We start from the raw sequence: 26,930 nt of genomic DNA, 5'->3' as shown, positions 1-26,930 counted from the left end.
CCAATGGTGAGTGCGATCTCCGCGGCAGGCGTATTTCTCTCACCGGAAGGGAATGGAAGGGTTGCTCGTGGCCGCTCTGGGCCCCGCGGTGGCTCGCGCGCCGCGCTCTATGGTTCGCGGGTGCCTTGAGGTCCGCTTGCTGGCCAGGACACCCGCCGAGTGACGTCACTTCCCCTCTCCCCCCCCCCCCCCCCGCAGGCGGCGCTAACTCGCCTCCCACGCCAGCTCCCCCTGCAGGCAGGGCGGCTTCCCCTGCCCGCCGTGTTGTCAGAGCCAGCCTGCCCCCGGCCCCGTGTCACAGCGCGGCGCTCCCTTCGGGGGGGGGGGGGGGGCCCGCGAGCGCACGGGACACGCTGCTGTCCGGACCGACCGCCAGCGCTTGCGTGGCCCCGGCCGGGGAGCGCTGCGCGGCCACGGGAGGCAGGTTGCCGCACAGGCACTTGGGGCCCCTCGGGGGGGTTCACGCCTTGCTCGTAGCCGCAGCTCCCAGCCGCCACCAGGGGCAGATCCCGGCGGGGCTGCCAGGTGCTTTCAGCACGAATACCCGACACGCGCCATGCACATCTGCCGACCCCAAAAATATCCGCGTGGTGGGCAGCGCATTGCCCGCGGGCTCGGAAGGGAGCGAGGGTATCGCTCCGGCAGGGCTCGTTCCCTGCCTGGGCGGTGGGATCCTGAGGATGCTCTCATCCATGGGAGGAATGAGGTGACCTCACGTCCCTCGAGATCATCCCGTGGCCATATGGAGCGTGTTTTGGGGGTTCACGAATAGAAAGCTCCCCCCCTTGGAGTCAGAGGGCTGGAGGCAGGCAGTGGCAGATACAGGGCAGGGCGAGCCCCGGGCCCCGCACTTCAAGAAGCCCCACGCATGCGCCGTGTCAAAGGGGGGGGGGGGCTATGAAATTGTGCTGCCCTGGGCCCCACAAAATCTTCATCTGCCTCTGTAGGCAAGAGCCTTTGGCAGGAGAATGGGGCAGGGCATGAGTGCCCAAGAGGAAGCTAAAGCAGGAAGCTCTGTCACCTGCACTCTGGGCCTGCCCTCCTGCTCCGCTTCTCCCTTCAGTGGGACGTGGAGGGGGCCTGGCTCTGGGGAGCGGCTGGTCAGAGAAGAACCTGCTCCTGCCTGGCCTTACCGGCCTCCCAGCCTCTGCTGCCTGTGAGGTTTGTGTCTGAACCCAGACGGGCTTCCTCTTGCTGTCTCTGGCGAAGTAACACGCGGTGCTGTCCTCTGCTCTCAGGCTGTCCATGTGCAGGTAGAAATTGGTGCTGTCCTTGAAGGCTGTGAATCATCCCTGGATGGTGGGAGAATAATTCTCGCTCTGCCCTGGTTTACTTAATTTGTATGTCTGGTATTTTCTCAATTTGTTTCCTGGACAGAAAGCTCAAATACCAGACTGTTTGGTTCAAAACTGGACCCTGGCAACCCTAGATAAATTTCCTCTATTCCAGGAAACTGTGAGATGCTGTGCATGGCATTTCCTGTTTCTTGTTCCACTCTAGAATTTCCTGTTCATTATCCCCCTTCACTGCCCCTGGGATGGACTGAGTATCCAGTGGCCCTCATACCAAGATCCACAGAGCGTCCGTGCCATATGTACAGTATGATGGGGGCTAATTTGGCTACGACAAATCAGGAAAGAGATCTTGGAGTTATCATGGACAGTTCTCTGAAAACTTCCACACAGTGTGCAGCGGCAGTCAAAAAGGTAAATAGGATGCTAGGAATTATTAAGAAAGGGATAGAAAATAAGACCCAGAATATCTTACTGCCCCTGTATAAAACTATGGTACACCCACATCTTGAATACTGTGTGCAGATGCGGTCTCACCTCAAAAAAGATATGCTTAAAGACATGCTTAAAGTTTCAATTGCTCTCTTTGCTTCTTCATTCTTCCATCTTGCAACAAGCATGGCTCAGCTAGAGCAAAGAATCTGGCCCTCAGTGTGTGGAACAATGCTAATTCACACTAATGATGGAGACATTTCTGATAAATTAATGAATTTTGTAAAATGTCAAGTAAATACAGTAAAAAGGCATCCATTCATTTATTTTGACGTGTTCCAGTTTCTAATGTTCCTTAACATGTTCGCAAATGTATTGTAAAATATTGCAAAAATAATGGGGAACTTGACCGTCCCTCCCTTAGGACTTTATAGAATGTTATCACAGCCTACCAAGACATCCTGCTGAGTCGTCTTTTGTGTCTGGACACACCTGGCAACTGGAGCCAGCAATATAAAGGAGGCACTATTGAAAGATCCCATGGATGGTAGGTATCATTGGCAGGAGAGGTTGAGCCTCCACAGCCAGGTGTGGCCTCACTGCACTCTGTCCCCAGTCTCCCTCCTGCTTCCTGTTCTCACTTGGCTCTTCATACTATCATGGCGCCAGCTAGCGTGGCACTGTTCTGACCACCTTCCTGGCATTCTGTGGCTATGGTGGCTGGGGCTGGCCCATCCAGTGCTATGGGGCAAGAGATAGTAGGAAGATGAAGATGTCCATGCAGTGTGCAGTGTCAGTCAAAAAAGCAAACAGGATGTTAGAAATCGTTAAAACTAGGAAGCCTAATCCGAACTACCTAGTCCGTGCCGCCTGTAGCCGCGCAGCACGGAGTCCGCACTAGCGGACATTTAAAAATGGCGGCGCCCAGCTTTATGCAAATGAAGCCCGGGAAATTCAAATCCCGGGCTTCATTTGCAACTCCGGTTGCCTACATTACCACCCTAGTTTGAACTAGGGTGGTAGTGTAGACATACCCTTATTGCCCTTATATAAATCCATGGTACGCCCACATCCTGAATACTGCATACAGATCTGGTCTCCTCATCTCAAAAAAAGATATACTGGCATTAGAAAAGGTTCAGAGAAGGGCAACTAAAATGATTAGGGGTTTGGAACAGGTCCCATATGAGGAGAGATTAAAGAGACATACCCTAAGATATTCTCCAACTTACTCTCTATCCTTTTTTTAATGATTTCCAACATCCTGTTTACTTTTTTGACTGACACTGCACACTGCATGGACATCTTCAGAGAACCATCCACGATGACTCCAAGATCTCTTTCCTGTATAGTTGTAGCTAAATTAGCCCCGATCATATTATATGTATAGTTGGGGTTATTTTTTCCAATGTGCATTACTTTACATTTATCTACATTAAATTTCATTTGCCATTTTGTTGTCCAGTCACTTAGTTTGGTGAAACAAAATACAGGACTATGTAGCACTTTAAAGATGGTTTATTAGATGATGAGCTTTCGTGGGCCAGACCCACTTCCTCAGATTAAACAGTGGAAGAAAATACTTATTAGGTGATTCCTTAATTTCTTGGATAGTGTGAGGCAGAGTCTTTCACTGTAGTCAGTATAGTATGTTGATCTTAATGGATTGTTCACTTTCAGTCCTTTCTTCCACTATTTGATCAGAGGAAGTGGGTGTGGCCCACGAAAGCTCATCATCTAATAAACCATCTTATTAGTCTTTAAAGTGCTACATAGTCCTGTATTTTGTTTCAGCTACACCAGACTAACATGGCTACATTTCTATCATTAGTTTGGTGAGATCTTTTTGAAGTTCTTCACAGTCTGCTTTGGTCTTAACTACCTTGAGCAGGTTAGTATCATCTGCAAACTTTGACACTTCACTGTTTACCCCTTTCTCCAGATCATTTATGAATAAGTTGAATAGGATTGGTCCTAAGACTGACCCTTGGGGAACACCACTAGTTACCCCTCTCCATTCTGAAAATTTACCATTTATTCCTACCCTCTGTTTCCTATCTTTTAACCAGTTCTCAGTCCATGAAAGGATCTTTCCTCTTATCCCATAACAACTTAATTTACAGAAACCATGTTGACTTTTGCCCAACAAAGTATGTTCTTTTATGTGTCTGACAATTTTATTCTTTACTATTGTTTCAACTAATTTGCCTGGTACTCACGTTAGACTTACTGATCTGTAATTTCTGGGATCACCTCTAGAGCTCTTTTTAAATATTGGTGTTACATCAGCTATCTTCCAGTCATTGGGTACAGAAACTGATTTAAAGGATAGGTTATAAACCATACTTAGTAGTTCCGCAATTTCACATTTGAGTTCTTTCAGAACTCTTGACTGAATGCCATCTGGTCCCGGTGACTTGTTACTGTTAAGTTTATCAATTAATACCAAAACCTCCTCTAATGACACTTCAATCTGTGACAAGTCCTCAGATTTGTCATCTACAAAGGACAACTCAGGTTTGGGAATCTCCCTAACATCCTTAGCTGTGAAGATTGAAGCAAAGAATTCATTTAGTTTCTCCTTTAGTTCTTTCTTTTCAGCAACAGCCTGAAGCACAACATTTTGCATCTTGTCCTCTTTACTTTTTGGAGGCTGCTTCCTTGCCCTGCACAGCCATTCAGCCAGTGATAACAAGGTAGGCTGGGATCCCAAGGTTAAATATATGAAGCCAAAATGGAACATTTTACAGAGGGACCATTGTCAACACTAGACAGCACTGAGGCTGCATCTAGACTGCATCCCTCTGTTGAGAGAGGAATGCAAATCAAGGACATCGAAATTGCTAATGAAGCAGGGATTTAAATATCCCACGCCTCATTAGCATAAACATGGCCACTACTTTTTTTCAAAACAGAGTTTTTTCGGAAAAAAAGCGGCAGTCTAGACGTGGATCTGTCGAAAATAAATCCTTTTTCGACAGATCTTGTATTCCTCAAAAAATGAGGTTTACAGGATCTGTCGAAAAAGGCTTTATTTTTGACAGATCTACGTCTAGACTGCCGTTTTTTTCAAAAAAAGCGTTTGAAAAAAAAGCAGCAGCCATGTTTATGCTAATGAGGCACGGAATATTTCAATCCCTGGTTCATTAGCAATTTCGACGTGCCTAATCTACATCTCTCTGTGGACAGAGAGGTGTAGTCTAGACACACCCTGACATGACTCAGTAAAAACACAAGTGCTGTTCACATACTTATCACTGACTGGCTGTCCCAGGGCAAAGGTCCATAAGTCACAAGCTCCTCTCCTCAAATGCTGAGTTAACCACTAGGGCAGGGGAATTCATGGGTGCAGGGCCTTACTGTAGTCTGCACATGTGTATTTTCGGGAGAGCCAACACTGCGGGGGTGGGGGGGGGGGGAGAAGGGACTGTAATCAGTAATGTCTACACCGGTGGTACCCAACCTTTTGGGGCTGCTGGGCACCCGGGGGCGGGGCGACTCACATGCTGGGCACCCGGGGACAGGGCCGCGCACACGCCCGGGGTGGGGCCACCCATATGCCGCATGCCCAGTGCCGGCACCACCCATGCACCGCACTCCCGGGGCCGGTGCCCTTCCTGTACCCCTTGCTCAGGGGTGGGGCTGCCCATACGTCATGCTCCCAGGGCTGGAACAGCCCATGCTCTGCATGCCCAGGAGCCGGCAGTGCCCATGCGCCACGCACCCAGGGGCAGGGACGCCCATACGCTGCATGCCCAGGGGCCGGCACTGCTCACATGCCACGCACCCGAGGGCGGGGCCAGCACCAATCACTTGGCAGGCGCACAGAAATGGCCCAGCGGGCGCCATCGTGCCCACAGGCACCGCGTTGGGGACCACTGGTCTACACATTTTCCACAGGCTGAGTTCATCTTGGAAGATATTTTGCTGCTATATATGAGAAGGGAAGCAGGGGAAGGTCTTCCGCAAGACTGCGGCTTCCGTCCTGGTCCTTATGCAGTTTGCCTGTGTGTAGCAATGGTCCTCTCCCCCTCTTATGGCATTAGTGGCATGGGAATCTTACCCTTAACGAGACATTGAACAGAGCAGCTCTGCCAAGAAACCTGTGGAAGCAGATTGCCTAGCATCTGCATGACACTTTTGATGATTTTTATGAGACCTATTACCATGAAGTGAGAGAAACCATCAACACCCTGTTCCACATCTAACAATCCCTCAGTACTACAGACCCAACCCTCCTACCCACAATAACTCACTTCAGCCCACTTCCACAAATCAAAGCCACTCTGCGGCTTTTGCTTCCCCAAACTCCGACTGCTGCAACTGGGTAGTTTCCTCCAGGGTAGAAAATAGCCCCCAACTTGAATGCCGAGACATCCTCTGGCTCGGATTCCCCTTCCTCGGTACCGTCATCCAAGATTTGCTCGTCCTGTCTTGGTCCATTCTGTGATAACCCCTGGCGCCCTGAAGTATCCACAAGGTTGTTCAGGGTGGATGTGAGGTCCCTTTCAAATATGTCATCCAGCATTTTGTAAAACCAGCAGGTAGGTCAAGGGCAATATAAGGTTTGTAAGAATGTACAAGTGTGCAGTAAAAACGTAATGTTGTTTTCCCTTCTCCATCTCCATTTTCATGCCATGTGAATGGAGGGGACTGATGCCAAGATGCTGGGCCATGCACTCTGCCTTTAGTGGATACACACTCCTCCTACCTGTGGCTCACAATAAAATTGTGTTGGCTCATGTATCCCTCCCATTTGTGTATGAATAACAACAAACAAAGAGCCAAAATACATACTAGGCACTGGGGTTATTTCTGCGTTTTTGGCTTGTGTTTCTACACTGGGCTACTCTTCCAGAGGGTCATCCAACAGCTCCTGCTCTGAAGGCAGACATGCTGCAGCTGCTCTAAAGGCTCCTTGGGGACTGGAGCGCGCATGAGAGGAGTCAGGTCAGGTCGCTAGCCTGATCCAGTGCCTGTGCTCCTCCCCTGTGATGAAATACAAGACAGACGGTTGCCGTGGCTGTTTAGGCTACCGGAACAACAACAAAGTGCTCAAGCCAGGAGCTGTTCTAGGCAAGGTTCGTTACTGATTCTAATGCAGCCTGTTTCATTGCTGAGCTGGTGCCTTGGTGCAATGGTGCACGGGAAACAGGTGCTCTCCTCTAGTTCCCTTCATCCACGTGAAGGGCTCTTGCACGTTTCCACGGTGCGGGATTGCCAGAAACCCGGCAGCCTGGAATCTCAGCGGCAGAAGCGGGTCCCAGCGCGAGCTGCCTCCACGGCCCTTCCCGACTCTCCCGCGCGCCGGCTCCAGCTGGAGCAGGAGCTGCTGCCTTGTGTCCGCGCGCGGCGAATGCGCGGCCGCAGCCTCCTTCTCCCAGCCCGCTGGGGAGGGTGAACACGCAGCGCAAGCGCCGTGAGCTGGGCGGCTGGAAGGCGGGTGCATAGAGCCAAACACCCCGCGGGGGGGGGGGGGGGAGGATGCGCCCAACAGGCTGCTGAGAGCTGCTACTTCTGGAGCTGCATATCCGGCGGCGGCAAAGGAAAACAGGCGAGCGCGGTGGCGGAGACCGGCTGCGCCTTGCTGAGCAGCAGCAGCAGCGGCAAAAGCAGAAGCTCGGCCACAAATCAGATCCGCTTCCCCCCGTCATGAGCACCCTCCGCTTGTGGGACCCGCTGCGAGCCGGCAGCTCCGAGGTGGACTGGTGCGAAGATAACTACACAATAGTGCCCACGATAGCCGAGTTCTACAACACGGTGCGTATCCAGCGCTGCGCGCGCGCGGAGCCACCCCTAGGCACGCCTCAGGGGCTTCCTGTGTCTGCAGGGCACTGGCATTTAGTTGTGTCTCTTGTGACTTGCAGTGCCTAAGGACATGTCTGTAAAATATGCCTGAGGAACTCCATACATAGCCTTGGCCCAGATGCAAATAATAGTGCCTCTTGTCACTCTGGCTGTGTCTAGACTGCAGGCTTCTTTCGAAAGAGCCTCTTTCGAAAGATCGCGTCTAGACTGCAGGCGGATCTTTCCATAGAGGAAATCCGCTTTTTCGAAAGAGAGCACCCAGCGAGTCTGGATGCTCTCTTTCGAAGACGGCCTCTTTACATTGAAGAACGCCTTCCTTCGAAAGAGGAACTTTCGAAGGAAGGCGTTCTTCCTCGTGAAACGAGGTTTACCGCCATCGAAAGAAAAGCCGCGTTCTTTCGAAATAATTTCGAAAGAACGCGGCTTGAGTCTGGATGCAGGGGAAGTTCTTTCGAAAAAAGGGTACTTTTTTCGAAAGAACCCCTGAGTGTGGACACGGCCTCTGTGTTTGCTAATTGAATAGAAACAGTATCCGCATATAGCAAAAATGCCATCCTCTTCTTGCTTTTGTATTTCTTAGGTTTTTAGCTTTGATTTCAAAGCAGTTCAAAGGAACTTAGATCTCCTGCTATCCTAGCTGGGGAAAATAGCAACCGTCTCTCAAGCTTTCCCTTGCCTTTTTGCACACAGGGCCAAAATAAGCTGCATGTGACAGTGTTGGTATTTGATTGCATTAAGGCTGTGATGTTATTATCCCCTTGCATGACAAGTTAATCAGTTTTCCCATAGTGTCATTTGAGGTGTGGGGAGGGAAGCTTCTTTTGTGATCTGGTTTCACTTGTTTACTTTTTATTTTGTTTCACCATCATATTAGGCCAACATGTTTTATTTTAATGGAACTTTAAAACATTTTCATTTTAAAATGAACTGGAGAATTTTAAAGAAGGCTGATCAGAAATTGACTGAAAATGTTTCTGATCCTAATTCTGTGTATTTCTTTTAAATCAACAATAAATACAAAAGGCCAATTTTCTGTCTCATTGATGCTGGATTTACTAGAGTAACTTTGACTTCATTAGAGCTACCCCGGATTTTTACCAGCATAAATGAGATCATAATGGGACCCAAATATTAAACAAAATATAAAACGGATGTTTATCTCTACCAACTCCCAATGACATGTCTTCAGTTATTATAAAACTTAAAAAACAACGAATAGTCTAGCACAATGGTCACCAACCAGTAGGTCAGGATCTACTGGTAGATCTTGGAGCCTCAGACAGGTGATCCTGACTGGTTTGGCCAGGAAGCTATCAGGCGCTGGCCCTTCAGTTGCACCTTTACGCACTGTCATGCTGCTCCTGCTCTCTGCCATGGAGCTGCCCCGGTGGGAGCCTCCTGCTTGTTGTGTAGGGTGTGGAAGGGAGAAGAGGAGGGTGCTGATGTCAGGGTGTCCCTCCTTCCCCCACTCCTGTATCTTATCCCCACACAGAGAGAGGGGGATGGAGGGAGCTTGGTAATGCAAATCTCTGTCACTCTCACACACTGTGTGTCTCTGTCATTCTCACAAATACCAACTGTCCTTCACTCTCATCTCCCGACCCAACACATATGTGGGAGGTGGTTGTTACTACTTTTACTGCTTGCAAAGTTTGTTAGTTTTGGTTTTGACTGGACTGTGCATTTCATAATTTTCATTTCTCTCTCATGCTTAAATTTCATTCTTTGAGTAGTGAGTTCTAAAATGCCTAACCTGGATGGAGTAATTATCCCTGTGGTAATTGCTGCTCCTGGAAATGCCTGAGAAAGGCAGAGCAGGGGATCTCCTTGCCTGCAGACACCACTCCTGCAGCTCCCATTGATCACTAACAGGAAGCTATGGTCAGTAGAAACTGTGGGGTGAGTGCCTGTGGATGAGGGGCAGCACATGATGCCATGGAGCTATTGCTGTACATGCCAGCTGATTTCAGGAATGGTGCAGGGCCAGAGCAGGAGTAAACCTGCCTTAACCCCACTGCTCCACCACCCGGAAGCCATCTGCATCCTGAATCCCTGTCCCAGTCCTGAACTCCTTCCTGCACCTAACCTCCTGCCCCAGACATGAGTTCCCCTCCTCCCCCCGCACCCAAACTCCTTCCTAGAGCTTGCACCCTGAACCCCCTCCTGGACCCTAATCCCCCTCCCTGGGCTAAGTCCAGAGTCCCTCCCACACTCTGAACCCTTTAGCCCAAGACCCGAGCCTGCACCCCAGCCCTACCGTAGTCTGGTGAAAGTGAATGAAGATTGGGGATGGAGTGAGCAGGGTGAGGCCTTGGAGAAGGACTTTCTTTTGGAAACAATATGCCTGGACTAGTAGCCTTTGCACTGGAGTAAAGTGAACACAATGTTGTACATGGAATAACTAAATATTGCTGCTGTTGAGAAAAAATGCCCCCCTGCTCCTTTCTCAACCACCCATTGAGCTGAATAAATGTTCAGCTCTGTAATCGCGGTTTCTTGTGAATCAAATTTTAGGGCTGGTATGTGGGTTTATCTCTATTAAAAAATGTTTAATGTAGTAAATTGTTGGATTTATAGGATGTGTCTACACATCAGGGCTTAACTCGAAATAAGCTACACAAATTGAGCTATGTCAATTGCATAGCTTATTTCAAAATTGGGAGCGTCTATACAGCACTTATTTTGAAATAGAGCACTCTTCCTCTGACTTCCCTTATTTCTCATACAATGAGAGTTACAGAGGTCAGAATAAGAAGTCCTCCAGCTTGACAGGATTTTGACATTATTTCAAAATAACTGCCTGCTGTGTAGATGTGGACTGAGTTATTTTGAAATAATGCTAGTTGTTTCAAAATAATTATGCTGTATAGATGCACTCATAGGCTGCGTCTAGACTGGCAAGTTTTTCCGCAAAAGCAACTGCTTTTCCGGAAAAACTTGCCAGTTGTCTACACTGGCCACTTGAATTTCCGCAAGATCACTGACTTTCTACTGTCTGAAATCAGTGCTTCTTGCGGAAATGCTATGCTGCTCCCGTTCGGGCAAAAGCCCTCTTGCGCAAATGCTTTTGCGCAAGAGGGCCAGTGTAGACAATGCGGTATTGTTTTGCGCAAAAAAGCCCCGATTGCGAAAATGGCGATTGGGGCTTTCTTGCGCAAAACCGCGTCTAGATTGGCAAAAGTGCTTTTGCGGAAAAGCGTCCGTGTCAATCTAGACGCTCTTTTCCTCAAATGCTTTTAACGGAAAACTTTTCTGTTAAAAGCATTTGCGGAAAATCATGCCAGTTTAGACACAGCCATACTGACTAGGTTCAAGTTCATCTCTATTGGCATCCAGGCTTTTGGATTAATTCAACTATTTAAGTTAGGGATGCGATTTCTTTATTTTATTTTTAATGTTTTTTTACTGAAGTAGTTACACTGTTACAATCCCTTGTTTGAATACAATTAAACCAGTGTAAAGCTGCCTTCCACTGATGCAGTTTATTTTTTTATCCTCTTCCTGTCTGGGAATAACTTTATACTAGTATAATTGCATTCACTGTGGGATAAAGGAGCATTGTAGAGCTTCAGAGTTTTGTCTGGAAAGTGGGATCCTGCAATTTCTGTGGAGGGCGTCTTTCAATTTTAATGGGCAGTCATGCATGAAGGCCTGGCAGGATGGTCCCCTGAGTTTCCCTGACTCTTTTCCTCCCACTTTACTGTCTTTTGGGGTTTCTCAAGCCCATCCTTCTAAAAATTGCCTAGCTCTTCCTCTTTGTCTCTTCTTTTTTCTGTCCCCCTTCTCCCCTCTGGTTATCAAATGAATGTAGCACTACACCCGTAGGTCGAAATAAGATACACAATTTGCATAACTCAAATCGCCTGTATCTTCTTTTGATCTAATTTCAAAATTAAGCGCTATGCCAGAACGTTCCTTAACCATGTTGGAACAAGGGTTACAGGGATGCCAGAATAGTGCGTCCGTTATTTTGAAATCTGTTTTGAAATAATGGGCACTTTTAAAGATGCGGAATAGCTATTTTGGGATACTTCCACTATCCCAAAATAGCGCTGCTGTCTGGACAAAGCCTTACAGAAGTACATTTAAACACTGAACCCTCTGCTGAGCGAATTAGTGAGGCGGACTATGTGATTAGCCTGTGTCTTTTTTTCTTGCTGACTCCACATTTTAGAGGGGGGAAAACAGCAAACCCCACAGTTGAGCCTGCATTGCTGGTGCTGAGTTTTCCTTAGTACCGCTATCATGAGTTTATCTGGTGAACAGTTAACCGGTAAGCATCAGCCTTACCAGGTGACACTTACTGAGTAATTGGTTAACTGGTGCCTGGGAACAACCCCACAAGTGGGGATCAGGGGCAGGAACCTGGGAGCAGCCCTGTGTGAGGAGGGGGGACAAGGGGTGGGACCCCGAGAGTAGCCCCACGTGGAGAGCAGGGCAGGGCCACTGTAGGGCGGAGAGCCAGGAGTCCTGCAGGCTGGGTACTGCTCCAGCTGTACTGGAGTGGTCCCTTGCCTGGGATCCCACTTAATCGGTTAACTGGTTAAACCTAACATTTAAGTGGTTAACTGATTAAATGGGATTTTACATGCCTGTTTTGAATAGGCTTGGATCAGGCCCTCAAAATACTATAGCAGAATCCGCATCTGAAAAGGCTAGATATTATTTACCTCTCAGGCTAGGTCTACATTATGGGAGAAAGTCAACCTAAGATATACAACTCCAGCTACTTGAATAATGTAGCTGGAGTTGACATACCTGAGAATGAATTTCCGCAGCACCCCATTGTGAGAGGTTGATGGGAGAAACTTTCCCATTAAGTTCCCTTGCTCCTTGTGCCCTGGTGGAATATTGAGGTTGATGGGGCTGCCATCAGCAATTGATTTAGAGGGTCCTTACTAGACCCCCTAAATCAAACCCCAGGAAATCGATCTCCAGAGGGTCGATCTCCCAGTAAGTGGAGACAAGCCCTCAGCAAAGATTTAACAGTATAGTCCTGTAGTCATAGGACAAAGGCTTTGTCTGAACACAAAATTTACAAGTTACCTAAAGATATTTTTAAAATTTAGGTAGACTGATGCAAATCAGGTAGACACTCGTAAATTAATTTTAAAATCTGGTTATGTAGATTGGATGGAGCTCAGAATAAGTCACTGGCAGTCCTCCAGACAGGTTGCTTACTTTGCATCCACAGGTTTGGCTACTTGCAGCTCCCATTGGTTGTGGTTCACAGCTCCCAGCCAATGGGAGCTGTGGGAAGTGCACAGGCGACAAGGGACTTGCTGGCCACCACTTCCCTCGGTTCCCATTGGATGGGAATGGTATACCACAACCAATGGGAGCTGCAAGTGTCCGTACCTGCGAACGGAAGGTAAGCAGATGTCTGGCGGCTCATCAGGGGTCTACCCTGACAAGTCATATAGGGCCCTAAGAGATGCAACAGTGTTACCCAGCCCAGGTGCTTCCCCTCTTCCTCTAAGGAAGAACCACATGATCTGTACCCAGGCAGTTTCACAAATTTTCATGCAAGGCTCCCTCACTCATTTAAAAAGAAGATGCTACCAGCTAAGATCCTTGTTATTAACCTCTAGTCATTATATACTTTTTGAATTGCAATGCTGTGAATATTTGATAATGTGTGTGTGTAATCCCAGAGATGTTGCTCCTGGGATTGATTTATAAGGTATATTAAGGAAGGGATCATCTACATTATACATTGTTCCCAATCCTGATGGAATTAAATTAAACATTTCTCAAAGTAAAGACCTCTACTGCAGAACCTGGGTCAACTTTGAAAAAAAAGAAGGACATATGAGCTTTTGTTGCATCTGACCATGCAACAAATGTGATTTTCTAGATGGTTTTAAACAGCATACAAACTTTAAAGGTGTGTTTTGTTTTCCCCCTTTATTTGATACATTTTATTTTTTTTCTAGATAAGCAACATCTTGTTTTTTGTTTTACCGCCCATATGTATGTGCTTATTTCGTCAATATGCAACCTGTTTCAACAGTGGAATATACTTAATATGGACTCTGCTAGTTGTTGTTGGTAAGTTGATTAATGTTTGTGTGTGTCGGGTCATGCACGAACTGTAAGGGAGGAAATTAGGTTATTTTCATGCCCACATATCATGTTGCTGAAATATAACGCAACCCCTGACATCTAGACTAGTGAGCAGTTTTCTTGAACTTGTTACAGAAGCACATGCACTTTCACAAAAGAAAATGTACTGCGACAAGAGCGGAGGACATTTAGCATCATTCAGGAAGAGTTCAGGATCCTTTGGACTGTAACATGCTGATCATTTTCTCCATAGAAGTGCATATTTACCCGTTTTATGTACAGAAAATCATTTAATATTTCCATTGTCAGCAACAATGGAAGATTTTGAAATACTACATAGATGGGGTGCAGAATTATCATGCAGGTGGCATGGCTCTGTAGAAGAGCATGGGATTTTCCACCTAGAAATCATGTGAAGGTGTAGCCACCACCTGCTTCTACCCTTGTCCGACTTTCTCACTGTCTGGGAGGGTAAATCTCTATGTTTTTAGAAGAAACACTGGACATTTTCATGGTGGAGGTGGTTTTTTTTTTAATAATACTGTGTCCATTTCAATTAATAGTGATACCCTGATGTGCTGTTTCATTTACCTAAGCTCCATCTTGCTATTTGGAGATGATATTTGTCCCTTTCACACATGGATTTTCTGTTGTGCTGTTTTTAAGTTTTTCTCCCATTTCCAGACTGACAAAGAATGTACTAGAAGGCCCATTGTTAATAGGGATGTAATATTATAGCCATTTAAACCAGGGGTGGGCAATAATTTTTAATGGAGGGGCACTCCAAGATTATGGTAAGTAGCCAAGGACCACACTTTTGTGGAGGGGGCGTGGGTTCTTGGACTGCAGCTGGGGTGCAGAAGGGAGCTTGGGATAGAGGACTGAGGTGCAGAAGGGAGTGTGGGGTCTGAGAGGAAGTTTGGGTGAAAGAGGGGCTTATGATCTGGGGCAGGGGTGAAGGGTCCAGGAGACGATTCTGGCCTGGAGCAGGGGTGTAGCAGGGATGCAGGGTCTGGGAAGGAGTTGTGACCTGGGGAAAGGGTGCAGAGGGTTTTGGTGGTAATGTGGGGTAGAGGAATGGGGTTGCAGGGTCAGGGAGGGGTATGTATGCCGGAAAGGATTCTGGCAGGGTCTGGGAGGGAGTTTTGACCTGGAGGAGGTGGGGAGAGGGGATACAGAGGGTTTGAGTGGTGGCCTGGGGCAGGTGGATGGGGGAAAAGAGGGGTTGGGGTGCCAGAGACAGGCTCTGGTTGGGAGGTGCTTATCTAGGCATCTCCCAGCCAGCAGCTCTGCAGGAACCTGAGCCTCCTTGCTTGTGTTCTGGGCAGCAGCTGCTCATTATGGTTCTGCTCCAGCACAAAGAGGATTGGGGAGGGAGGGTGAGGAGGCTTCATTCACTGCCCCAGCCTTTAGCAAAATTTCTCAGCTCCTAATGGCAGGAAACTGGCCAATGGGAGCTGAAGGATTTTGCTAGGGGGTAGGGACAGCATACAAAGCTTTTTCCTCCCTGCCCAGGCTGCGTAGCAATTAGCAGTCTGCTGTTTAAAGTGGCTGCAGCTGTTGTGTAGCAGGGTAGCCGGCGAGGTAGCTGCGGGCCGGATCCAGCCCATTAACCCCCTCTTACCCACCTCTGCTTTATACACTGAACCAGTAAGCATGAGTATATCGGTCACAGTAACAGTCACTCTCCAGCTCTTGGCCTCACTCCTTGGGATCGGGGCCAGGAGTGGGGCTGGGAGCGGTACACAATGGGAGCCAGCTTAAGTCAGCACCTGGCACCACACACTGGCTCCCAAGGAGTCAGCTGCCACCCCTTGCTGGCAGCCCAGGGTGGGATCCGATACACACTGGGAGACAGCTTAAAAGCACTTCCTGGCAGGCATTGGCTGCTGGCCCCTCTCCTGGGGAGCCGGCTCCGCTGTGGGCTCTGCAGTATAAGCTTCATATTGCAGAGCCCGCAGCACAGGGCAACAGACAGCTCCCCAGGAGCCCATGCGTGCTGGGGGCCGGCTTAAAAGTGCTTTGCAGTATAAGCTTTATAGATGCTACGATTTTCAGCAGTTACACGGTTACCTACTTAACCACTTTTTAACATCCCCAATTGTGAAGCAGCACATTTTATTACCATACACTACTGAAACTATTCATACTGGCTCTCTCATTGATTCATCCAGGAATTGGATCTGTCTATTTCCATGCGACACTCAGTTTCCTGGGTCAGATGCTAGATGAGCTGGCTATTCTTTGGGTCCTGATGTGTGCTCTGGCCATGTGGTTCCCCAGAAGATATCTACCAAAGGTTTTTCGAAATGACAGGTAATATGTGTGTATGTAGTGTCGTTGTAGCTATCACAGAGACAAGGTGAGTGCGTTAATGAGTTTTATTGGATCAACTTCTGTTGTTAGGGGAGAGACAAGCTCTCCAGCTTTAGAGTTCTTTAGGCCTGGGAAAGACACTTGGACTGTCATAGCAAAATATAAAATGGAATAAATTGTTTAATGCATATGTCAAGGAACTATTCAAGATGAATAACATCTCTAATGTTATGCAGAGGAGGTGGGAAAGGGTGTATCAGTAGAGGGGTTAAATGGATTATAGATTGTTGAAATAGGCCATAAATCCAGCATCCCTATTCAGTTCATGATTTTTAGTATCTAGCAAAGTTATGACTTTAAGCTTGCAGTCTTGTCTTTTGAAGGTGTCATGCAGGTTTCCTTTGAGGATGGGTACTGGGAGGTCCTATATAGAATTACTGGTTGGTGAAAAGTGACCATCAACAGGGGGTAGAGTGTTTTTGTCTTTTATAGTCACAGAGAGGTAGCTGTGTTAGTCTGATCTTGGTAAAACAAACAAACCCAGTCATGTAGCACTTTAAAGACTAACAAGATAGTTTATTAGTTTATCACCTAATGAACTATCTTGTTAGTCTTTAATGTGCTAGATGACTGCTTTTTTTGTTTTGTCTTTTATAATATTTCTGTGTGAGCTCATTTAAATAAAGATTCTTTCATTCACATAGTTCTTCCTGGACATTTAGTGAACTGGATGAGGGGCACAGCATGTGATAGCTAGTGTAGGACCTATAGCTCTTGAAAGATGTGTTATAGGTTGACAGCAGTGGAGATATGCATTGACTGGAGGCTCTGGATTTATGGCTTATTACCACAGTCTATAAAGAGGCAGCAGCACGAGGGGAAGCCACATGTCCCTCGTGCTGCTGCCTCTTTCTCGGGGCAAGGGGGAGGGTCACGTGAGAGCTGGTGATCGCAGGGAGCTGGCTTAAAAGCTGGCTTCCCGAGAGCACTGGCTCCTGCCTGCCCTCCCACCCCATGTAAACGTGTAACCACTACAAATTTTAAGGGGTTACATATTTACACAAAAACACAATAGTAAACATCCCGGCTGTGTCTAAACTGGCAAGTTTTTGCGCAAAAGCAGCTGCTTTTGTGGAAAATCTTGCCAGCTGTCTACACTGGCCGCTTGAATTTCCGCAAGAACACTGATGATCTCATGTAAGAAATCAGTGCTTCTTGCGGGAATACTATGCTGCTCCTGTTCGGGCAAAAGTCCTTTTGCGCAAAGCTTTTGCGCAAAAGGGCCAGTGTAGACAGCTCAGATTTGTTTTGCACAAAAAAGCCCCGATCATGAAAATGCCGATCGGGGCTTTCTTGCGCAAAACCGCGTCTAGATTGGCACAGACGCTTTTCTGCAAAAAGTTCTTTTGCGGAAAAGCGTCTGTGCCAATCTAGACGCTCTTTTCCGCAAATGCTTTTAATGGAAAACTTTTCCGTTAAAAGCATTTGCGGAAAATCATGCCAGTCTAGCCCCCTAGTACAAAGTATGTCTTATGAGTTTTTAAATGATATCTCACAGTTTGCTTGTTGTTGTTGTCCTGGTAAAATGTGTTGCAATGTGAAGTTATAAGATTCCACTGTATGGTGTTGTTAACACATGCTGTCAAACTGGTCTGCTCTACATAAAAGAATCTGTGCTCTACTTAATTAGTGTTTAAATAGTAAACAAAGAAAGCTCCCATGGGGTGAGGAAAAAAGCAGCAGAGAACATCCTGCCACACAGACTGCCTTACTCCCGGCTGGAAATCTCCAGAAAGGAGAGACAGGACTATAAAAAGAAAAAGAAAAAGATATTTGGAAAAATATCCCAAAGGAGCACCTCCCATCGATTCATTGCATGTGAAGGGACAAAAGAAGCAGCCACTGGGTTGGGTAGGGGTCCTGACCCAAGAGACTTTGTCAGTAGTAGAGATGTTAAATATCAGTTAATTGAATAATCAGGTAACCGCATGAATTCTTATCGGTCAGTCAACTATTCTATAGTACCCAGGGGCGGGTACTGGGTACCTGTATCAGAGGCAGCAGTGGGGGGTGCCAGGTGGGAGCTGGTCTGTGAGGGGAACTGAGCCGGGCTGCCTGCCAACCTAGCTCCTAATATACTTTAAATGCAGAGCCGCAGCAGGGGAAGGTCCCAGATCTGTCGCAAGCCAGGACTGAACCAGGTTGCTGGCCCAACCTGCTAAAAAATTTACTGGGGCGGGGGGGGGGAAGGGAGGAAAATGCATGTAGTCTATAGCATTAACCTATAAGCTTTTGCTTATTGGTTAATCGACCACACTATTACATCCCTAGTCAGTAGGACTGATGAAAGCATGTGGTGAGAAAACTTTAAACTCTTAAATTCAAAGTTAGGCATCATAGTCTTTTATCTTTTTTTTTATTGTAACTATGTCTGGCTTTTTATGCCTCATTACTTGTACTCACTTAAAATCTATATTTGTAATTGATAAATTTGGGGTTGTTTTATCTAAACGAGTGTGTTTAAAATGAAGTACAGGCAGTCCCCAACTTACGCGGATCCGACTTATGTCGGATCCGCAGTTACGAACAGGGCTGCCCCAGAGTACACGGACTGCGGGACCTCGCGGTCCTGCCGCCCGTGTACTCTGGGGCTTTGCTCTGCGTCTCCCTGGTCTGCAGACCAGGAAGACGCAGAGCAAAGCCGCGGAGGGGCTCGGGCAGCGGGGCAGCCCCGCTGCCCGAGCCCCCCCCCCCACCCGCGCGGCTTTGCAAAGCGCGGGGAAGCCGGCGGCGGGGCAGTCCAGGCGCGCCTGGGGTGCCTCGCTGCCCGAGCCCCCGCGGCTTTGCAAAGCCGCGGGGGGGCTCGGGCAGTGAGGCACCCCAGGCGCACCTGGACTGCCCCACCACCGGCTTCCCCGCGCTTTGCAAAGCCGCGGGGGGGCTCAGGCAGCGAGGCACCCCAGGCGCGCCTGGACTGCCCCGCTGCCGGCTTCCCCGCGCTTTGCAAAGCCGTGGGGGGGGGGGGGGACTCGGGCAGCGAGGCACCCCAGGCGCGCCTGGACTGCCCCGCCGCCGGCTTCCCCGCGCTTTGCAAAGCCGCGGGGGGGGGGGGGGCTCGGGCAGCGGGGCACCCCAGGCGCGCCTGGGCTGCTCCGCTGCCGGCGTCCTCAGAGGCGCTCCCCATCTCCCTGGTCTGCTGGTCTCCAGCAGACCAGGGAGACGGGGAGCAAAGCCGCGGAGGACCCAGGCGGCAGGACCGCGGTGCATCTCGGTCCGCCGCCCGAGTCTTCCTGGTCTGCTGGGGTGGGGGGGGGGCGCAGCTAGTACGCCCCCCCCCCCCCCCCCAGCAGACTAGGCTTTTCTCCAGACGCCTGTGGCAGAGCAGCTGGGGTGCTGCCGGTTGGTCCCGCAGCACCGCTCTGGGCGCTAGTGGTGCAACCCAGCAGCACCCCAGCTGCTCTGGTCCTGATTCAGCCGCTGCTGGTCAGTTTCAGCAGCTGCTGAATCAGGACACCTGGGGCAGAGCAGATGGGGTGCTGCTGGGTTGCTCCAGTAGTGCCGAGGAGCGGTGCTACTGGAGCAACCCAGCAGCACCCCAGCTGCTCTGCCCCAGGCGTCTCCAAGTCAGCTTCTGCTGAAACTGACCAGCGCTGACTACAGGAAGCCTGAGGCACAGTTGCTCTGCCCCAGGCTTCCTGGAATCAGCTGCTGATCAGTTTCAGCAGCAGCTGACTTGGGGACGCTTGGGGTTCTTAAGTTGATTCTGTATGTAAGTCAGAACTGGCGGTCAGTTTCAGCAGCGGCTGAATCTGGACGCCAGTTCCGACTTACATACAGATTCAACTTAAGAACAAACCTACAGTCCCTATCTTGTACGTAACCCAGGGACTGCCTGTATCTGGAAAACTCTATTTGGGAGCAATGAGTTGTGTGTACATTATCCTTCTGAAGAAATAGTAGACCTAATATAACCTCTATTGTCCAGAGGGGACTGGGCAGTACTGAACATACATTTCTGGTGGGAAATCTGGTGAGAGCCAGAGTTTGGCTGGCAGGCTGCAATTATACCCAAATGCTTGGGGTATGTCTTCCATGCTAGAAGGCTGTTGTGAGTGGCTTGGGTAAGAGCTGCATCAGAAAGGCATTTTGACACACTCAGTGCTCCAGGCAAGGGTGGTAAAGATGTTTATTGATTGTAGTCCGCTATGTCACACATCCCCATTTTTTTCCTTTTCCCTCTGTGCCTAAGGAGGTGCTAATTAGGGATGTCAGATCCTTTTTAATTAGTTAGCCGGTTAAACCCGTGGTCACCAATTGCAATTGACTGGTCGATTATGAGGGCTTGACCAGTTGATCGCGAGACGTTCAGGGCCCCCCCCTCCAATTTTCCCCCATCCCCAAGAAGCCCCATTGGCTACCTCCAGCGACAATGGCAGTAGCACCGGCTTCCTGCGGGGTGGATGGAAGTGTGGCAGCTTCACGCCACTTCCCGGCAGGGGCAGATGAGAATTTTGCGGGGTCCAGGGCAGCACAATTTCGCGGGGCCCCCCCTTTGACACGGCGCATGCGCAGTGGCGCCACACACATGTACGGGGCTTCTTGAAGTGCGGGTGCGCGGGGCGGCCGCCCCGCTCGCCCTGCCCTATATCCGCCACTGCTTCCGGAGGTTCCGGAAGTGCGCTGGCTCCTCCCCTCCCCCAGGTCTGTGGTGTGCCGGGAACTTGCAGGGGGAGTCCCCAGAGGAGGTGCACACCGGGATTTTCCCTCCTCTGTGGTGGGGAGGCGTCCCCGGAGGAGGCATGTGCCGGGGCTTTCCCTCCTCTGCGGGAGGAGGGAGAAGTCATCCCTGGAAGAGGCGCATGCCAGGGCTTTCCTTCCTCTGTAAGGGGGAGGGGGAGTTGTCCCCGGAGGAGTTCTGGCAGGAGGTGGGTGTGGGGGACACCCTGCCCCCATCAACACCTTGTCCCCTGCTGCAAAACCCTGCCCCTGTCACTCTGTGTCCTCTCCCCTGTCCCCCACTGGCACCCTGGCCCCACACCAGCATCCTGTCCCCTGCCCCCACTGGCACCCTGTCCCCTGTCCCCTGCCCCAACAACTTTTTGTGTTCGAATAGTATTTTATTTAAAAATGAAGCCAGGCCAACAAATGTTGGAAAAACCTCTTTCTACAGAAGAATAAAAAAAAAAGCAGCAATGTAGAATGTGTAAGGGCTGGGGATAGCAAGTGATGGAGAGGAGGAGAATAGAGAGGGAGGGGCTTCAAGGAAGGGGTGGGGTCTTGGGGGAAGGATGGGGGTAGATCTTGGCTTGATCTGACATTTAAAAAGTGATCTTGGGTATAAAAAGGTTGGAGACCACTGGGTTAAACATTAAGTTTAACTGGTTAACTGATTAAGTGAGAGTGGGCGGGGGGAGGTCAGCGTTCTATAAGTGAGAGTGGGCGGGGGGAGGTCAGCGTTCTAGCTGTCCCAGACAAGCTAGAGTGGCTCCCTGCTCCACCCTGGCTGCTTCCGACCCTGTGCTGGGCTGAGTCAGCAGCCTTGTGCGGTGCCAGAAATGGCAGCGGGAGAGGGTGGGGGAGGGCAGGCTGGGAGACAGCAGCCCCATGGGACGGGAGTGGCCCTCCATCCACTAGGGATGTAAGCGATTGGTCGATTAGTCACTTCCCCCCCTTGCTGCTTCTATCACAAAGAGGCAGCAAGGAGGGGGAAGAGGAGGAGTACTGGGGGTTGGGGGAAGCCGGCTTAAAATCTGGTTCCCCCCAGCTCCAGCTCCATCTCCATGGGAGGGGACAGGGGCGCAGCAGTGGCATTCCAACTTTGAAATGTACAAGAGTCTCCACTAGGGAGAAGCACCGCAAGGAGCCTGGGGCTAGCGGGGAGTCCTTATCAACTAATCGAATAGTCGATTTGATTAGTTAATTAATTGAAATTTAACATCCCTACCACCCATGGGGGGCTGCTCCTGGTAATGGTTAACCATTACCCATTCACATCCCTAGTTTTAATGGGACACTTCACCATGAATAATCTCTTGAAAAACTATTTATCCTAAACAATCTGTTTCACTTTGACTAAATCTGGCACTTCAGTGCTGTAACTTTCTGGCTGAGGAGTGTGAAAAAAACCCACCCTCCGCAGTGCAGCAAGCTACAGTGCTGTGAAGTGCCACTTTGAACTAGGCTCCCAGCACTGCTAGCTGCTCCCCTCCTGCAGATGGTTTACATCAGGGGTGTCCAAACTTTTTTCAAAGAGGGCCAGATTTGATGAAGTGAACATGCGTGAGGGCCAACCATTTTGCCTGACATTCTTTGAACCATTAAAATTAAATGCAAATGAACTATTTTATGCAAAGTTTATTGCAAACGGCATACTTTTCATTTCGTCACATGGATGACAAATCTAAACAGGTGTTAAATCACTCTGCCTTTCATATCTGAAGGCCAGATTAAAAAGAAATCCAGGAAGCTGAAATATATGTCAGGAACATTGTAAAGTACATTACATATTATTGGTAATAAAGGCTGTCTGTCAACTTTTAAGTTCAAAAAATATGAACAGGAACATAACACCAAGTATACATGTTGTGTCCAAATATATTTATAACTGATTTAGACCAACTGACATTAACTGAGATTCTACAGTGTATTCATCTCGATACATATGGATTCGTTGGGGGCCATAAAAGATAGATATTGCCAAATTACCTGGGGGGCCGTATTAAACTGGAACACGGGCCGCAATTGGCCCGCGGGCCGGACTTTGGACATGCCTGGTTTACATAGAGCGGTGGGAGATCTTTCTGCTCAGAGCTCTGCACTGGCTGCGCTTTTAAACTTTTGAGTGCAGACAAAGCATTTGTATTTGACTGTGATACTTTGAATACCTTTTCCCAGAACTCAGCAAGCGCTTTGTGTAAGCTAGAAAGCTTGTTTCTCTCACCAACACATGATAATCTAATAAAAGATATTAATTCAGGTAAAATATATCTTAAAGAGCTCAGCATGATTCCTTGATTATGTCTTTAAGCTCATTGCACTGGCCTCTAGACCAGCATCTAATTATATTGAATAACTACATAATTTTAGTCACTCTTGCCACTGTCCTTTCTCATCCTATTCTCTTGCTGCTGTTTGCCTCTATACTCACTCACGGCTAATACTAAGGATATAAAACATTTAAAAGAAATATTAACCATGTAACCAATACAAATTCTATTGTTGTATGGTTAACTGCTCCCCGGTCTGCCCTGGCTTCCGGCCCTGTGGGGCTGCTGGCAGATGAAAAGCTTAACCAGTGGAGATCACTGATAAGTGTCAGCTTATTGGTTACCCAGTTAAACTTTTATATCTCTAGCTAGTACTACTGTATTCTGTTGCTTCCTGCCTTCTTAAGATCATCTGTTTTGTTTTTGTCACAAATCTTATTCGAGGATCATCTTATTTTTAAAAACATTTTAGATTTGAATGTCCCTCGGAACACTCCTCAGATTGCTTTCATTACAAAAAGTGCATCTTGAATTACCATGTGCCATCACATGACTTTGTTCCAGTTGTGTGAATCTTGTTTACTTCTGCATATTGCAACACAGTATGCTTAGTTACAGAGCATGCCTACTCTTTCATTTGAAAAGCAAAAACGAAACAGAAGTTTTGTCGCAGCATTTCATGATGTGGTTGGCAGCATTTTGACATCTGATTCAACTATAGGTTCAAAAATATATTATTACATAAGTATTAGCTCAAAAATCCTTTCGTCATTGCTTTACATAACTTAACGTTATATCCAGCAACTCTTCTGTGCATAAACTGACAGTAAGAGGGTTAGACAGCTTCCTTGTTAAACTTGGGATTCTCAGTGCTTGTTTATTTAAAAAAAATAGGAACAAGAAACTTTTGAGGTGAAATCCTGAATCTGTTGAAGGCCACAGTAAAGCTGCCCATAGTTAGATCTGAGGAGATGACAGAGCTACAATGAGTACAAGAATCAGATTCTGTGACTTTAAAATTTCTGTTATGATTGTTTTCTAAACTTCTGAGAAAAAAAAATAACCTGGGATCTAAAGTTACAAGGAGGGGTTGATTTCTTTTTGCAGAAGTTAAGATGGGCCTGGAAGAGTTTTGAAAATCAGACAAATAATGGTCGGTTGCCTTCAAATGAAGCTGTTTTGTCTAACTGTTATAATATGATCTATTCCAGTGTTTCTCAACCAGTGGTACGAATACCCTTACGGGTACTCGAGAGAAGTCTGGGAGGTACATCGACACAACTGAAAGTTGGAGAAAACTGAATTTTTGTTTTAAGTTTTACAGCGCTTTATTATTTTTGTACTTTTCACACCCAAAAATTTCATCACCCACCAGGCTACGATTAAGTTATTTAAACAAATGTGTTGCAATGATAGAAAAAAATTGTGTGTCTGAAACCTGTAGGTACTGGGGGTACTTATAATTTTTTTTTTTAAAGGGGGTACTTTATAAAAACAGGTTGAGCAACACTGATCTATTCCATGCGCCTCACTGTCGTGTATTCAGTGCCCTTCCTGTCCCCTCCCCAATTTAATGTTAGTTCAGTTTGGACCTTTCTGGTCTGACACGCTTGGGACCTGACCAGTCCTGAACTAGGGAATTTGCTGCACCACGGGAGGTCCCCTTCTTCTGACCCCTCAGCCCACTGCCGCTGCCAGCCCCAGCCAGCCCCCCTCTGTGCTGCCATGACCCAGCTCTCTTGCCGGGCTGCTATGCTGCCACGGCCCCAGCAGCCTGGGCTACCTCATCCCTGACTCTGCTGGCGGGGTTCTAGCCCCAGCCCTGCTGCTGCCAGCCACACTGGGCTCCCAGCAGCTGGCCCTCATGCCCCTGGGCTCCCAACCGAGACTCCCTGATCCAGGAACATGCGTGGTCCTGCCAGGCCATGGATGTTGCTAGATCAGAGAGACTCAATTTTGGAAGGTCCAGCCTGTACAGTAAGTTCCCAGGTTATGTCAATCCGACGTAAGTCGAACCCCTAGTTACGAACGGGAGGGGGGGCGCAGCTAGTGCGGGGTGCCTCCCCCGCTGTCGCCACCTCCGGCAGTGCGGGGGGCGCTTCCCCCCAGCAGACCAGGGAGACACAGAGCTAGCGCCCCCCCCCCCCAACAGACCAGGGAGATGCGGAGCGGCTTTTCTCGCCGCGGAGGACGCGGGCGGCGGGACCGCCGAGACTCGCCGCGGTCCCGCCACCCGCATCCTCCGTGGCGAGAAAAGCCATTCCGCGTCTCCCTGGTCTGCTGGGGGGGGGGGGCACAGCTAGTGCGCCCCCCCAGCAGACCAGGCTTTTCTCGCCGACGCCTGGGGTAGAGCAGCTGGGGTGCTGCTGGGTTGGTCCCGCCGCGCCAAGGGTCGGCGCTACCAGACCAACCCAGCAGCGCTCCAGCTGCTCTGCCCCAGGCGTGTCCGATTCAGCCGCTACTGGTCAGTTTCAACAGCGGCTGAATCTGGACGCCTGGGACAGAGCAGCTGGGGCGCTGCCGGGTTGGTCCCCGCAGTGCCGCACCTCGGCGCTGCGGGGACCAACCTGGCAGCACCCCAGCTGCTCTACCCCAGGTGTCTCCAAGTCAGCTGCTGCTGAAACTGATCAGTGGCTGATTCCAGGAAGCACGGGGCAAAGCAGCTCTGCATCGGGCTTCCTGTAGTCAGCCTCTGGTCAGTTTCAGCAGTGGCTGAATCGGGGACACCTGGGGTACAATATGTACCAGTTCCGACTTACGTACAAATTCAACTTAAGAACAAACCTACAGTCCCTATCTTGTACGTAACCCGGGGACTGCCTGTATTGAATTTGATATCCAGTATGATCTAACTGCATTAAGTACTTCATACACTTAGCATTGCAGACTGTCAAGGTGGACTCTGTTTATTTTGGATAGTCCTAAGATGTTAATTGATATGGTATGTGAGGGTATGTCTACACTTGCACCCTCTTTCGAGAGAGGGATGAAATGAAGACATTCAAAATTGCAAATGAAGCTGGGATTTAAATAGCCCGTGTTTCATTTGCATATTCACGTTATGTCGCTATTTCGAAATAGCGCTATTCCGAAATAACAGATGCTTTTAAGTTGCGGTTATTTCGAGAGAAAACCCTTCTCTCAAAATAACCCTTATTCCTCATACAATGAGGTTTACCAGTTATTTCGAGAGAAGGGTTTTCTCTCGAAATAACCGTGTCTTAACAGTATCTTTTATTTAAAAATAGTGCTATTTTGAAATAGCGCCATAACACAAATATGCAAATGAAGCACGGGATATTTAAAGCAAAATGCAGGATATTTAAATACCAGCTTCATTTGCAATTTCGAATGTCTTCATTTGCATCCCTCTCTCGAAAGAGGGTGCAAGTGTAGACGTGCACCAATCGTAATCAGCTCTTCACCTCTGTTTCAGAGCTTCCTCCAAAAGTCCCCCAGGAATGTTGCCATTAGGACATGTTTTCCCTTCCATAGATTGCACCCCAGAAACATGATGTTTAAAGAATGTAGCTCAGCGATGAGCAAGCAAGAGTCACATGACTGGCCTTCCTTCATCTCAGTGGGCCATAGAACGCCGAGGCCCACTGGAGTTATATCTGTGGGCCCGGGACCTCCTGTGTGCTCCACTTCCTCCCGCACATTGGGTCACCAGAGCTCTGCACTTCCTGCTCCTTCCCCTCCCTCTGAACACTTTCAAAGCACCATGAATCACTTGATTCCCGCTCCTCCCCATTCCTCCCCCAGTTGGAATGTCTGTTTGCAGAGTTCAAGCTCTGGGAGGGAGGGGGCAGAGCAAGGACAGAGCGAGAATCAGGCAATTCATGGTGCTCCAAAAGTATTGGGATGGAGAAGAATAGGAAGTGTGGGGCTCCAGTGCCCCAGTGCATAAGAGGTACGTGCGTGCGGGGGCAGATGGGGTCTATGGGCTTCAGCTTACCCACCACTGATACAGCCTGTCAAATTCAAAATTTAAATAGAGTTTAAGGTGAATTTACATTTTGAATGTATC

The 26,930-nt window shown here is 48.6% G+C and overlaps 1 protein-coding gene across 1 annotated transcript in view; it reads left to right on the top strand.

The window, feature by feature from the left end:
* The first annotated feature begins 7,207 nt into the window (after window positions 1-7,207).
* Window positions 7,208-26,930, top strand: part of ACER2 (alkaline ceramidase 2) — a 30,839-nt gene continuing 11,116 nt past the window's right edge. Inside the window, exons 1-3 of the mRNA XM_006129982.5 lie at window positions 7,208-7,484; window positions 13,469-13,583; window positions 15,773-15,914. Of these exons, the coding sequence (XP_006130044.1) occupies window positions 7,377-7,484; window positions 13,469-13,583; window positions 15,773-15,914 (365 nt within the window). The 5' untranslated portion in view covers window positions 7,208-7,376. The remainder of the gene's footprint in view (window positions 7,485-13,468; window positions 13,584-15,772; window positions 15,915-26,930) is intronic.

The sequence above is a fragment of the Pelodiscus sinensis genome, chromosome 6, assembly GCF_052426305.1.
Source record: "Pelodiscus sinensis isolate ZL-2025 chromosome 6, ASM5242630v1, whole genome shotgun sequence".
Classification (NCBI taxonomy): domain Eukaryota; kingdom Metazoa; phylum Chordata; order Testudines; family Trionychidae; genus Pelodiscus; species Pelodiscus sinensis.
Note: the sequence above shows the minus strand (reverse complement) of the source record. Positions and strands in the feature narration are given on the sequence as shown.